The sequence below is a fragment of the Falco peregrinus genome, chromosome 6, assembly GCF_023634155.1.
Source record: "Falco peregrinus isolate bFalPer1 chromosome 6, bFalPer1.pri, whole genome shotgun sequence".
Lineage (NCBI taxonomy): Eukaryota > Metazoa > Chordata > Aves > Falconiformes > Falconidae > Falco > Falco peregrinus.
The window spans coordinates 17,620,674-17,636,131 of record NC_073726.1 but is presented as its reverse complement, the minus strand read 5'-3'; the positions used below and the strand labels follow the sequence as shown (position 1 = coordinate 17,636,131).

Sequence of the window (15,458 nt, the reverse complement as noted above, 5' to 3'; positions counted from 1 at the left end):
TTGTGGGCAAAAAAAAGAACACAAAACTACAGGAAACTAGGCTTCATTCATTCTATTTCTTGTAGATAATCTCTTTATTTTAAATACTGATTTTGAGGTGAATTTGTGTCTGTGTGAAGAATCAAAGCTTGATTTGTCACTCCAATAACTCCCCACAAGGATAACTCTTTTCCTTTTAAGGGATTTGGCCCTAATTTGTAGTGACAATAAAATCACAGACTAGCCACAGAACTACAGCCAGAGCCAGTATGATGCAGACAGGACTCCAGTTTCCTTCACCCACTGCTACATACATAATGTCATGATCCTCTTCGGATTCTAAATCCAGTCACACTTCAGTTCTGTTACCAAAATTGGTATCTCCTGTCTGAGATGTTTCGTATATCTGTAGGGATTAGGACAAGCCAGAATATACTCATGAGTCTCATTTATAATATAACCCCATGGATAGCTCAAGAGCAGACAGGCTCACAGTATCACACTATTTAGCCAGGTAGGTCCTATAACAATAGGACTGCTGCAGCTCTGTTGTCTGAGTTCAGGCAATAAACCACCAGACAGCGGTCTCAGAGGTGGAAAGATTTACAGTCCTACAATGAAATTCTGTTTTATGTTTGCCAAATGTAAAGACCAGTAAAAAACAAAACCAAAAGACAAAAAAATCCCCTTTCTGCAGAAGGGTGAATCAGCCCATCTGATCTGTGTTTGACCCAGAACACCTCTCTGGGGTGGTTGCACAGTCATTAGCAAGGGAGTCTGTAACACAGATGGGAGCCAAGTCAGCTAACAAGCCAGATGTCATTACTTGGAAAAAAATACATATATTCCCTGGTTTTTATCTAGCTGCCAGGTAGGCACTGTGTGCAAATGGTCTCACTGAACAGATAGTAAAGAGTGTCATAAGGGACAGGCCATCAAAATGGGAGGCAGTAGCTCATCAGTAACCAAAATGCATCCAGGTATCTTATTGTCAGTCAGAAGAATGGAAATACTGCTGGTGAAATGGTGCCTTTGGCACATCGGGCCATGCAAAAGGGAAGGGATGGAGAGACTCCAGGGGGGTTCTGAAGTGCAGGGCAAAAAATGGTCTGGGTGAAGTGAATTTTGACACTTACAGTTCTCTTAGTGCTATGGGACATGCTCCTAATGTCTGTGAAAAAAATGTAGTCAACCATATAAATGAGTAAGGACACCATAGGACAAACAAATCTAAGATTATGGTGGCACTTAATGTATACACTAATCATCAAGTCCTTGTTTACGAACATTGGCTTCAGATAGCAAGCTTTAGTCTTAAATGCTCTTGGCATGACACCCGAGTTTGCCGGTGCCCTGTTGGGCTGCTTCCCTGAGCGGCACCACGCACCTCAGGCTGGCAAATCTCAACCTCTTTGGAGCATAGTGAACTGGGAGCACCGAGCCCCCATGGACCCTGGGAAGAGATGGGTGAAGGGGAAAAGTGTCTTTGTACTTCTTACAAAAAACCCCAAAAATTCTTTATATTCCTCACATAAAATTTACACTTTATATTCAAAATCTGTAGCTGAAACAAGGTGATAAGGAATATGCATAGGTAGATCTGCAAGAATTCAGAATGAAAATAAAACTGTAATGTCTTGCAATATTTTTCAATTTTTTGCTCTTTCATGCCTGATTTAATGAAACAAGATCTAAAATGGTCTGGGAAAACACTATTAACCTGAAAAATAAGAAGCTTAAAAATCTACTGCAGGAGTTTCAGCCTCCCTATTCACAACCCTCAATCCACATATCTAATGGTATGTCTTTTAAGGCATATTTTCCTGCTGTTTACTCAGTCACCAAAATCCCCCACCGTTCCGCCCCCCAAAATAAAAGATAACTCTGCAGGGGCTAAGATGACCCCTAATAAGATAACCAAATTCTATGCAAGGCATTAGTGAATGCAAAAAGTAATACCAAAATGGGAAAGTGCTTCTGTCTAATCTCCTCTTTCAAGTGACATCAATTTTAGCTCCAGTAACAAAAAAATACTTCTATGCTGAGGAATTATTTTCAATTTAGGGTATGGGTCTTTCAGTTAACCCCTCGTACTCTCATAAACTTAGTCTGCCTTTGCTTCTAGCAAAAAAAGACTCAGTTAATGTTACAGATGGTCTCAAACACTGAAGTGGGGTGCACCTGTTCTAAACAAGGTGGCCAAAGCTGAATATTTACATTTTACATGGCCAACTCAGATTGTCTTATAATTAATGAAAAAAATACATACTTCCAGAAGACAAAGCACTGGCCTTTGCTAGACCCTATTTTAGGATGAGTTAGTTGCATTGCCCTTTTGAAGCAGTTATTTTCTCTTTTGAACATAATAACAGCCTGGGGTAATTGCTGTAGTCTAAGGTGTCCAGGTTCTGGTCAAGTGGCATGGGGTGGGTACTACACCTTGAGCACACATGTGGCTCAAGAAACCAAAAAATCTATGTTAGTCCTATTTGTGGAGATGACCAGTGTGTTTGCTCTCTCTAGGAAACAGCCCAGGGATGTGGCTTCAAGCTTGAATTGTTCAAGGAATTTAAACTGCTCACTGTGCTGCTTATAAAAATATTTTAATGCTGATTTGTTTTGACAAAATGATCAGTCACAGCAGGAGAGCAGTTCGCACAGTAAGCACTTGCTTGGGAGAGGGGTCTTGGTTGCTCTTGCCAGGTGTCCCTTTGGCCATTTACATTCTTGGGGCAGTTATAAGACACCAGATGACCATGTTCTTGCGCAAAACAGCAGCAGTGATAGATTTAAAAAGTCAAGAAAGAGCATTGCTCAGTATTTTAAAACTTTTCCTGCCTTTTAGAATGGCTCAAACACTATAAAAATAGAAAGCTATAAATATGAATATCTGGCATTAAAAGTGGTTTCAAGGTAATCTTAAAGCTAAAGAAAATCCTTTTCTTTTATAAAAAGATTTCTCCAGGAAAGAAGGAATAGGTCAAAAATACTCTTTGAATATAGACTTCTAGATCATGTGGTTACTTCCCATATTATGCCTCACAGGATTAATAACACAAGATTTTAAAAGATGGTGGAACAGAAGTGCTCAGATCTTCCCAGAGTTCCAGTGCACACATGTACGTGTCCAAAGTGTATTTGTCAAACAATGAATTTAATTATTAAGTAGTTTACATGATTATATAATTAATCAACATATTTATCAGACATGCAGGGGGCAGAGGAAAGGCAGCTGGTGCTGTGCCGCTCAGTGATGGAGAGCAGCTGAGGATGTCCCCAAACCCACAGCACCCACACTGCCCTGAGGAGCACCACTTGCCAGAGCTGGAGAAGGGTAGCAGTAACTTCTGGCCAATCTTTGCTGAGTGATCCCACAAATTAAATAATGCAGCAAATCATGGCATTACTCTTGGAGCAGCCTCTGTCAGGAGAAATATCTTTTATTAAGCTAACTGATATAATTGTAGGGTGGGCAAGGTTTCAGGTGCATGATCCCTCATGAGACTGGACAAAGCAGTAGCAAACTGCAGGCTAAATAATGGTTATAATTAACAGCCCTTTGGTTATCTTGATTACATGAATCAATTAGACAATTTGAGAGAAAAAGGGTAATTGCTACCAGTGGAGTGGGATTCTGTGGTAGCAGGGAGAGAGGTGAAGGCTTGTTAACCTCTTGGCTACACAGAAACAATTCACATTCCTTTTTGTTACTTCTGATAATTGGACTAATTCACATCTGGCAAGTAAACAACAGCTCACTGCTATGCCATTGCCATGCCTGCAATCCAACACAGTCAGGGAGTTTTTCTGTCCAGCTATGGGCAGTCATATGTCTTATGCAGTCTTAAGACTGTGCCTTCTGCCCATCCATCTAGAATACAATGTAAACCATCTTCTCAGATGATAAAGAGTTCATTTTTTTTTATGCCGCTATTCCAGCCTAAGCTGTTTCTAACCTAAGTATTCTCTCTCAAGAAAAGGTAATAGTACACCAGAATGAACAAAAAAGTAATTTCTCTGTCTTTAAGATTTCTTGTACAGGTTGCAAACCATAAAAACATTTCCCACCTTCTCACATCTACACTTGTAATAGTGAAGAGGAGACAACATGAATACACAGAGAATTGTTGGGAGCAGCACTGAGGATTCACCTGATATTTGTGGTGTCCAGCGGAACAGTTCTTGCCTCCCTTTTGCCAGGTCCATTGAAGTACAGAGCTCTTCCATCGCTGAGCACTCCACAGCCTGTCCCAACCTGACCTCCTGTTATCTTGTACCAGAGAGGGCTTAGCTTCCTCTCAAACCTGTCGAACATCTCACTGTGATTAGGCACGTTAGACACACAGGTTCCGTGCGATGCTTCAAGAAAAAAAAGAAAATACGGGAGACGCTTTGGTGAAACTGTGCTGAAGAGAGTAAAGGTCAGATGCAGTACGTTGGCAGATGGTTCTGTTGCATCCAGATATGAGAAAGTACCAGGCTTTTCTAAGAAAATGCCCTGACAATAGGATTGTACCTTTTTAAACCCACTTCACAAATTTTTGTAAGCAGAATAAGCCCTCTTCCTCTAAACTCTAAGATCATTTACTTCACTAGGTGAAAAGCAGCCACACTTTATGTTGATAAGGCATTTTATATAAACAGAAAAATACCTTTTATTCCATTTTAAAACAAATTGAAGAAAAGATGTTAGTTTGTTGCTTTGTTGGTATAGAGGGTTGAAAAAGAGTACAGTGTGCAACTGGTTGCGTCAATCACTGTTTTTTTTAACTGTATTTTTTGGGTTTTGTTGAGGTTTTTTTTTTCTGTATTTCAGCATAAAAGCCCCTGAAACCACAAGTGAGCAGAATTTTCCGCAGAAGGGCCTGTCAGAACATATGTTCCCTCCTGGTCCCATGCCATCTGATGGCCAGGGGACTCAAAAACAGCAGCAATTCTTTTGAAGATGATCCAAAGGCTTTTAAGCAGACTTTTTAGTTTATAGCATTTTATTTTGTTTTCTCTTTTATCGCTAGTCCCTTCCCATTCATACAGATGGTGATGTTCAAAGATTGTGGTTGCCAGAAATATCACCAGTGTCCACTGCCTTCAGCTGCTCTGTTTTGCCTGTGCTGAATTTTATTTAACAAAATGAAAAGATTCTTGCTGGCAGCCCATGAAATTTATGTCATTGTATATTTTTATGGAATACTGGAGTGGAAAAACAAGATGCTAAATTTACAGCTTTAACTCAGCCAATGCTTACTGGAATCCCACCTGAAAAGGGCTGTCTTACCTGTGTAGCCCAGGTCACAGAAGCAGACCCCTGAGACACAGTCCCCGTGACCATTGCAGTAGTTGGGGCAAGGCTCAGAAATGTAAACGCCGTCTAAGCCAAAAGGAGGCACACTCTTGTGGGAGCTGCTCTCCTGGATCCAGCGGAATCGAGTCTTACTGCAGAGAAACAACAGCGAAGGACACAGTGTTACTATTGCCTGCTTCACTATCTACTGCTACATGTTTAAGATTAAAAGGACCTTTTCCTAAATTAACCATTTGCAAATAAGATGTGAATGGATGCCTGGAAAAGATTTCTGACAACCTACATTTTGTGCAGTTTTACTTAATGATATTTTTTCCAGTTTTTTTTAATGTATTTTAACTTCCTCTATTTCTCTGGCCCAATCCACCATTGTGATGCAAAGAATGGATACATGGTTTTATCAACAGCAGTGAAAGATTACATGCGAGTCCGAAGATGCCTTTCACTACTCAGTTCAACTTGAACTGCTAATTACATATTAAAATCTCAGAATTCCATTTCTTACAGTACTTAGGAAAGGAACTCAGTAATGGCAGTGATGCAGAGTTTGTTATGGGACTGTGTAATTTTGAGTAAAAAACTTTCAAATAATTTGGATATGAGAAAAATAATCCTCTTTCTGAAAATAATGGCAAATAACATAGAATCATATCATCATTCAGGTTGGAAAAGACCTTTAAGATCACCAAGTCCAAGCGTTAACCCAGGATTGTCAAGTCGATCACTAAACCATGTCCTTAAGTACTGCATCTATGTGTTTTGTAAATACCTCCAGGGATGGCGATTCCACCACCTCCCTGGGCAGACTGTTCCAATGCTTGACCACCCTTTCTGTGAAGAAATTTTTCCTAATATCCAATCTAAACTTCCCCGATGTCCTACATGTGGACAGAAATACTAAGTTTTTGTTCTTGGATGACAACATGAAATTCCCGGAAAAGAGTGATCTAATCCTTAACTTGTATAACTGAAACTGCTCCAGAGGCTTTGGTGAGCCTACACTAAGTTACTCCAGGTGACCCGCTGCATAGGAAATTTGTTGAAAAAAATTTTTTTTTATTATTAATTGTCAGTCTTTAACTTTTAGCTGAATGATTCTATGGGAGCTCCAGAGAGGGGAACAGATTTAAAATCTCATAGCCAATCCAATGGATTAACTACGATCCTCCTTGCTACTCAGCCTAAAATATAATCAACCTTTTGCTTTTTTTCTGCTGTGCACTGGGTTTTGGTAGGTAGGTGGTCATTGTGCTAGTGCTCTGTACCAACTGACGAAATGGGATGCTCTCCGGATAACCCAGGAACCATGATTTCCAAAGTGACCCACAATGAATTTAGTTTCCAACATGCCGAGACCCTCATCGTACTTGCAATACTTACATTTTTAATGTATTAGCATAAGCCTCTTATTCCTGATCACATTACTGAACATAATGCCAAACAGATTGCTGCTATTGATTCTGCACTGCTTGTTTTGGGTAAATCAAATCAGCTGGTGTCAGATCTGTGCAATTTGGCACCTGCTTTTATTGGCTAATTACTGAAGAAAAGACAAACTTGTTACGGTACATGCTGCTATTTCAACTCCTTGCGGCAAAGGCACTGGCTCCCCTGCTACACAGTATGCCACACACTCTGTGCCGCATACTCAACATTTGTGCTTGAGGATGAGAAGCATGCAGCAGGAGGATGGGGCTGAAGCCCAGGGGCAGCACTAGAGCAGCTGCCTGCGGGGAGAGAGGCAGGAGGCAACAGGGTGATGGCCAGGGGCTCAGGGACCGGCTGCCAGCTGCCCTGGCAGTGCTCTGTGCAGGCAGCAAATCAGACCAGGGTGGTTTACTGATGGCGTAAGACAGCAAACAAGGGGAGTGAGGAACTTCAGCCAAATCCAAATAAGATTGAGAAAAGTCTCCTGATTTCAAGGCTTATTTGCGTCTCCCACTGTCTGCTGTTTTCTCATCTGTATTAACCTGATGCTGACATGGTGCTCGCAGATGAGCACACCTGTCATTCCTCCCTCCTTTGACTTTGGCTGTCATGGCCACCTTCAATGACACAGCACATTACACAGTAGCTCAAATACACTTCTAGGGTTTCTTTGCCCAGTGGTAACTGTAAAATTAATCCTGTTCAAATGGCTTATTTGATTCAAACGACTTACCACTCTCTTGATGGTGCCTCTGACCTAACCGATACGTGTAAAGACAGACAGCACCACAATGAAGAGACTGATGTCAAATTAAAATGTTCTGGGTTCCTTGCTTTGCAATTTAATTTTATAGACCATTCTGACACCTTTAAAATAGAAGGCTTCTCCCTGTTTTGGATTTTTAACACCACTTTTACTCAGAGCTTGCAACTTTTTCCTAACATAGCATCAAAAAAGAGGCAGGTAATTCACAGGTACCACTGGCATCACTGGTTTACAGTACCTGGCTGCAAGTGACCTGGGGATAACAATAGTAATTCTTGTCCAGTCCTCAAAGTCTCCTGTGTGATACACAGTTGGCTCGCTCAGCTCCCGGGAGCTTCCCTCGCATCCTTTTGTGCCTGGAGATGCAGGGTAGCAGCCCTCCTTCACCAGTGACCAGAACAGCCCAGCATCATGTGAGTACTGAAGCAGAACAGGAGCAGAGCTGCTGTATTGGTTGGTGCACCCAATGTTCAGCTGCAAAAAAGCAGAACATGAGATACAAACTGAAGAAACCTGTGCTGTTATTGGTTTATTGGCTGCAAACCACCTTTGACTTTTCAGTTTGGGAGGCTTAGTGCTCTGAATACTTGCTTTGAACCGTGCTGGCAGTGATGCCTGGAGTTTGTTTCCTACACATATATGACATTTCTCAGTAAAAATTCTCATTATTCCCTTCATTAAAATTGCTGGGTTCAGCACACCAAAATGTGCAAAGAACTTTTCAAATGTCCTGGCGCATAGCAGGCCACAAACAGCAAACTCTGTGCAGGCACCTACATGCCCAGGAGTGGGAAGGAGTGTCCTTGGACACCCGTCCCATCTGCAGTCCACCCAATGTGCCCAGAGGATCAGCTTGACTCACAGGTCCCCCCTGCCTTGGGCTGCAAGCCCTGACCACAGCCTAGTCACTGGCCTCGCAGGAATGATGACTGGGAGTTGATGCTACAGTTTGGGTCCCCAGAATATGAAAAAATTGCATGAAGTAGAAAAAAGCATACTAAAATGTGAAATGAGAATGTAACCAAGACAAAAATCAACTGCTGAAGTTTTCAGTTTCATTTTTCAAGCTATCAGAAAAATATTAGTTTTCATTATTTTATTGCAGAAATTCTACTGGAGAAATCCTAATTTACATTTAGAATGTAAAATGTAAACCAAAAATCATTCATGTAAAATGAAATAATTTTGACAATTACTGCCTTTGAGTTTATCAATGCAAAATGATTCCAGGCAGCTATTTAAAATGGAAATTTGACAAACTTAGGAAACCATTTAACCATATGTTTAAAATTAAAGCATGCAAATAGGACTGACACATTTATGTGCAGGCCAGTTTAAAAGCTTTCCAAAAAAGAGAGGAGTATAAATTCAGGCCTTCAATAATAGACTTTATGAAGAAGAACTCACTGTTCTCTGATACGTTGTTTATGCTTTGTATATTTATTTTATATATATTGTAAACATATATAAAGTTACATAAATATAAATTAAAATATAATATATATTTTGTATATTTACATTGCCAAGTGTTTCAGTGATGAAAGGTGTATGAAATATTTTTAAGTATTGCTTTTTTAGATTAAACAATTTTTGAAATGCTGTTGATCATCAAACCTGCAAAATGGAGACTTAGTCACTGAAGTAGAGGCAAGTGGTAAAAAGGCAAATAGCATCTTTTCCAGGCTAAATGGTACTTATATATTGAAGTATTTTTGGATTTTAGACAGTTTAAACTACAAGCAATACTGACTCAGAAACTGTACTGCAATCCCTCAGTTTGTATAGCATTTCATTAGCATAACTTTCAGATGAAATGAGATTATTTTACAAATCCCATTATTTCTAACTAACTTTCCTATTTATAGAACTGTGGGAATTATATTTGAAAAGCTGCCTGTAAACATCTGATCTCTTTAATAATTCCACTTGTAAATTATTCAGTGTCTGTATCCACCAATTATGTAAGGACCATGTATTTGTGGTGAGCTCATTAAAATTGCATTGCAACCAACCTCCAGAATTCACCAATGGGATTTCATTATAAACTCAATAAAATTTTGATTAGGGTTCAGAAACAAGTGCTTGTCAAAGCAAATACACTCTCTTTGGAGCCCATATTCTGATGTACTGTCAGACCACCGAAATTTTTGTAAGCCGTTTAAAAAAGAAAATGATAATTGGAGCCCATATTTGTTGACACAATAAAAGTAAATTATATGAAAAATCGACACTGGAGCACAGAGCAGCTTGTAAGTCCTTAAATAGTTTTAAATAAAAAAAATATACACAAACTACATGGCAGCTTTTGTAGTCACAGAGCCTCAGACGGGATAAATCCTTTTTTCCCTTGACAGTGCAGTACCATTTCCTAGTACTGATTCAAATATAGTGACAGTCACTTCAGCCCACTTCTGAAATGTGTTGAAGAACAAGCTTTAAAACTTCTCCAGAGGGGTAAAAGCTCTCCTGCACCAAGGTTTTGGCTGTCCTTCTAGAAAGCAGCATGATATTTTATGCTGTACGCATTCATACTTGTGCTCTTCACATCTTTTTACACAGTGGTATAATTTATCACCTTTTTTTGAACTGTGGCCCCACTGACATCTTGCAAGTATTGTCTAAAGGCAGTTTTACTGATATTCTGCAGGGATTTTTGTTTAAGGAATACCTTGAACTGCAGAACGTATCCAGGCTTCAGAGTTAAATCTCGAGTCACTGCAAACCGGTCTCCATCTGATTTACCAAAGAGCATGGCAGAGGGGGTGGCAGAGCAGAAACTTTCATTTTTGGTCATCCCTTCATTGGCCAACATTAACCATACGCTCAGCTGGTTCATAGGGTAATCAAATGCTGGCTTTTCATAAAAGTTCTGTTAGAAACGAAAAGGAAAGCAACAAATACTATCACCTTGAAGTGTGACTCCAGAATAATTCCCAAAATGATCAGCTTTCATATTTTGCAATCTGTATTTTCTGTCATTTTCAAAAAATTGTGATTTCCAAAATGTCTTTCTTGACTTTTTGAGGAGGTACATGATTACATCCTCTGTCACAAAGATTAGGAGCCTGATGGTTCTGTGATAAGGCCCAGGTTATTCTCACACAGACAGACACAGCTGCGAACACTAGAGCTGTTTCTTTAAATACACCAAATGTTTTCAAAGACAGTTATATTCAAAGAAAAGTCTACTAACAGAGAGGATGGTTCCTGTTTCATGCGGATGCCCACAGGCTACTCTTGCTTATTACCTGGGGTAAAGTGGGATTAACAACGGGAATGATGTGCTTCTGCTTCTCTGACAGAATGATGATGTCATCGATGGCCCACTGATCATATCCTTCTCCTGAAAACACGGGCTGCCACCAGCGAAACCTGGTGCAAGGTGTCTTGGCTGCAGCTGGCAGCTCAAGATAGACAAACCTGAAAAACAGAAATTCAGCAGAACTTCAGTGAACACAGTTTGTAGAGAAATGGGAGAAATACCACTGAACAGGGTAAAGAGGCTGGAAAGCCCGTATCTATCTTACATGTAGAAGTCCTCAGAAATCTTCTATGTATCTGGATACCTATTTATAACACTGCATACCAAGAAGCTTTCTTTGTCCTTCTTGTCTGTGGAGAATGTAAGCTCTTTAAGACAATGGCTATTTTTTACTCTTTATTACTATATTGACTACCACAATAAGGAACTGATTTGAACTCTTCAGCTTTCAATTAAACTGTTCAGCTGATTCATGTTCAGCAAGTCTTAACATTCTTCTGGTGCCAGCAAGTAACAGTGAAATATGCTGGCAAAAATAATTTCTCATTGTCTTCTGCTGGGTGGTCCTATTTGTAGACAAAAACGTCCTTCTCTTACAGTGCAACAGATTATGTAGCAGAGTTTTCTGTTGTGGATAAAAATATTTCAGCCTTCCTATATGGATCTTCATAAAAGAACTTAAGGTCTTCTCAGTTTGCTTTATGCTCAGCTTAGGAAACACTTTACGAAAATGACATTAAGTAAAAGCTGAAGTTTCATACCTAAATCACACCTACATTAAAAGGTACAATAATCAGTTACTTGTTCAGTCCTGTTTCAGACATCTCACATCTATGCATTTATACATCTATTCCTTCCAGCACTCTTTCTCTATATCACGTTATTTTGTACCACGGACCCTGCTTCGCTTCCTGGTTAAGACAGAGAGATGTGAAGAAATTGTTTAGGGCTACAAGGAACCTTCTTTTCCAGAGGATTCCTAGATGTACATGTTGGAAAATAAGGATTTGGAAAGTAAGATCTGGACCACTTTTGAAGCACCAGAAAAATAACTATGCAAATCAATATTCAGTAAGGACCATCACTCTTGGTTACTCAGAAGGGCAAATGTTTTGTCTAAAAACAATGTATTGGATAGTCCAGTGATGAAGGTTTCAGTATGTAGCTTCTTCGTTCCATGTGTCCTGTAATTTTGACGAAGTAGAGGTTAAACCACCTGCCCTGTGGATGAAGGGAAGGTGTTTTTTCTGGATTTTAACATCCTTATGGACAAATTGTCCAGCTGTGGGATGAGTGGGTTCATGGTGTGCTGGGTGAAGAACTGGCTGAAAGGCAAAGCTCAAAGTGTTGTGGTGAATGGGGCTACATCTGGCTGGTGACTGGTCACCAGTGATGTTCCTCAGGGTTCAATTCTAGGGACAGTCCTGTTCAATATATTTATCAATGACCTGGATGCAGCAGTTGAATGCACCGTTAGCAAATTTGCTGACGATACCAAACTAGGAGGTGCTGTTGACTCTTTTGAGGGACAAGAGTCCTTACAGAGGGATCTAGACAGTTTGGAACATTGGCCTGCGATTGATGGGATGGAATTTAACGAGTCCAGATGTTGGATTCTGCACTTAGGATGGAGTAATGCCAGGCACAAGAATAAACTGGGAGAGGAGTGGTTGGAAGAGCAGCTCTACAGAAAGGGATGTGGGGGTGCTGGTCAACAGCAGGCTCAGTACAATTCAGCAGTGCAGTGTGCCCTGGCAGCCAAGAGGACAAACCACATCCTGGGGTGCATCAAACACAGCATAACCAGCTGGTCAAAAGTGGTGATTATCCCACTGCATTCAGCATTGGTGCGGCCTCGCCTTGAGTACTGTGTGCATTTCTGGGCCCCACAATTTCAGAAGATCCTGGAATACATTAGAGGAGAGCAACAAACCTGGTGAAAGGGCTGGAAAGCATGTCCAGTGAGGAGCAGCTAAGGACTTTGGGCTTGTCTAGTTTGGAGAAAAGGAGGTTGAGAGGTGACCTCGTTGCTCTCTACAGCTTCCTGAGGAGGGGAAGTGGAGCGGGAGGTGCTGAGTGCTTCTCCCTGGGATCCACAGGAATGGTTCAAAGCTGCATCAGGTGAAGTTTAGGTTGGACAATAGGAAGCATTTCTTTACTGAGAGGGTGGCCAAACCCTGGGACAGGGTTCCTGGGGAGGTGGTTGATGCCCCAAGCCTGTCAGTGTTGAAGAGGCATTTGGACAATGTCCATAGTAACATGCTTTATCTTTTGGTCAGCCCTGAACTGGTCAGGCAGCTGGACTAGATGATTGCTGTAGGTCGCCTCCAACTGAAATATTCTATTCTATTCTGTTCTGTTCTACCCTATCCTAAACAAAGTGAAATGATTTTGTATTTCCAAGTGTCTACATCACCTTTAGAAAAGGACAGTTTGCTGAGTTACGGAAGTCCTTCTGAAAACATTGCTCATTGCAATGCAAAATGACAAGATGGGAAGATAAAATTATTTACATCTAGAAAGATGTGAACTATAGATAATAGAAATCATGTTAATACTTATGTAGACAAACTCAATTTAAATTTTCACTGACAGGCTCTCTTACAGCAAATTTGAAATGCTGAACATAATATAGTCTCCTTCAATACTTCTTTAAAGGAGTTTTTGTTGTATGTGACATTTATAGATGTTCATTAGATCTGAGACAAGAGACAGAGGAAATAGCAGATTTCTATACCTCTTTTGGGTAAGTTCTGTACTTGCTTACTAATGTTTTGCAGATATTAGCATTTCAGTCATGTTTCACATGGGAGGTGAGTGACTGGAAACTTTCTATTTTACTTCATTATTTTTAAGGCCCACTTTCATTAGATTTTTCCATCCTAGTGACAGCAGTAGTTTACTTTGGCAGCCTGGAAAAGTTTCCATATAATGACAGCTTTTAAACGTTATAACTTGAAATTATTACTCATGTTTTCATAAATTGAGAAATAGGTGTTTTTTTAAAAGCTGATGCAGTACAGATTTAATTTAGAGCAAAATTATACCTGGGTTTGCTGAAGTCAGAGAAATACATTTCTGCTAGTAGCTGCCAGTTGATACCGCCGTTATTGCTGTACTGCAGCAGCACACCTTCTTCTCTGCTGTCCGGTTTATTGCATGAAGAACTGTCTCCTCCTATCTGGATGTAAAACTGGACAAAATCCACCCAGGTTGTATCCAAATCCCAGCTTACCAACTGTCTTTTTCCAGCCTACAATATAAAGAACAGAGAGACAATAATAATATTATATATATCACTTTCACTATGAATAGACGTTATTTAAAGTCCAACAGATGAATATTGCACAGAAAACTGCACAACACGGAGGACACTGAATTCTGTGTTAACATGGAATGTTTTTGCCTTTCACACAATGATTCTGCTTGGCCATTCTTTATGTCTTAATGACCATGTTGTGATGCCACAAGAATTTTTATTATTATATTTCAACACACAATGCAACTTCACAGCACAATTTCCACACAGCTGTTTCATCTCATTCTTTCAAGGCCCCAGGTACCTTCAGAAGACAAAAAGCAGATGCTGGGTATCCTGAGTCAACCAGGGGTAAATTTTTAAGTATTCAGCTTTTTAATCATAAAGCAGTAAAAGGACATTTCTGCAGTCTCATTTCCCCAGTCGAAACTTGCACTGTGTAGGGTTACCCAGTCATCTGAAATTATAGCCCCTATAATACCTGTTGCTTGAAGCCCGTCTCCTACAGCAGAACAAGGGAGTGGCATTTTCTTTTCATGCCTTGCCTGAGTAGGACTTGTTCCTATGCAAAACTAAGGCTTTTTCCTAGCAAGTGTTGTAAATCAGGAGTCTTTCAACTACAACCTCTGGATTTGGTTTCAGGTTTACCTAAGCATTAAGTGAGAGAAAAAAGAGCCTCATAAATTTTAGCGAACAGCTTTTCCAAGGACGTTTTTGAATTCTAGCAGGAAACAGCTCTTGGATGTCTATGCTGTGGTCAACATGGTCACTCTCTGCATGTTGGCAAAGGAAGGCAGAGTATATTCAGCTAAAAAAAAGCTTTAAGTTTTAAAAGCCTTTTATTGTAACTGGAATTAGCCTGTTCCCCTCTTCCCCTGTGCCCTGGTGCTTGAGGCTGAGCTTGTGGGTTTGCATATCAGCAGCCTATGTGATATGAAGCTGCCCATGCTGAGGCAGGACAGAGGTTCCCACAGAGGTGACCCCCATGCCCCATGCCTGGCACAGCCCTGCAGCGACACAGCGTTGTGCCACTGCAAGCTTTTATAGGTAGGGCAAAGCCAAATATGTGCAGCTGGAGGGAGGCTGCAGGGATCATACTTCTGCATTCATTAAAAGTAGCTGCAACCTGGCACTGCTCCCCAAAATGGATCAGAACTGGCAACACGCCTAGTATTCCTAATTCCCTAAAAATCATGGGTTCCTGTCCATCTCCGAGCACAAAAAGGTACCTAAAAGGAAAACATGGCTAAGTTATAAAATGATGCCTATGTTTTAAGTAATATTTATGGTTTTCTCCGGCTCACTTGTACATTCATGACCCTTCTGAAAAATTTCCAGACAAATCTGAGATAAGCAAGTGACGTGATCTTGCTGGACATAAGTAACAAGATTTATGGGCTGAGATTTAAAATATCATCTGTGGGTTTTAATAAGATGATATATGAATTTTAATCCTGTTCCA

General features: G+C 40.3%; 1 protein-coding gene across 2 annotated transcripts in view; it reads right to left on the bottom strand.

The window, feature by feature from the left end:
• The window catches only part of RELN (reelin), a 298,010-nt gene that overhangs the window by 60,351 nt on the left and 222,201 nt on the right, over positions 1 to 15,458 (bottom strand). For both annotated transcript variants that reach the window (XM_055807624.1, XM_055807623.1), the window contains exons 25-30: positions 13,785 to 13,990; positions 10,724 to 10,895; positions 10,144 to 10,344; positions 7,714 to 7,949; positions 5,255 to 5,412; positions 4,131 to 4,338 (exon numbers count right to left, since the gene is read on the bottom strand). In XM_055807624.1, coding sequence (XP_055663599.1) covers positions 4,131 to 4,338; positions 5,255 to 5,412; positions 7,714 to 7,949; positions 10,144 to 10,344; positions 10,724 to 10,895; positions 13,785 to 13,990 — 1,181 coding nt within the window. The remainder of the gene's footprint in view (positions 1 to 4,130; positions 4,339 to 5,254; positions 5,413 to 7,713; positions 7,950 to 10,143; positions 10,345 to 10,723; positions 10,896 to 13,784; positions 13,991 to 15,458) is intronic.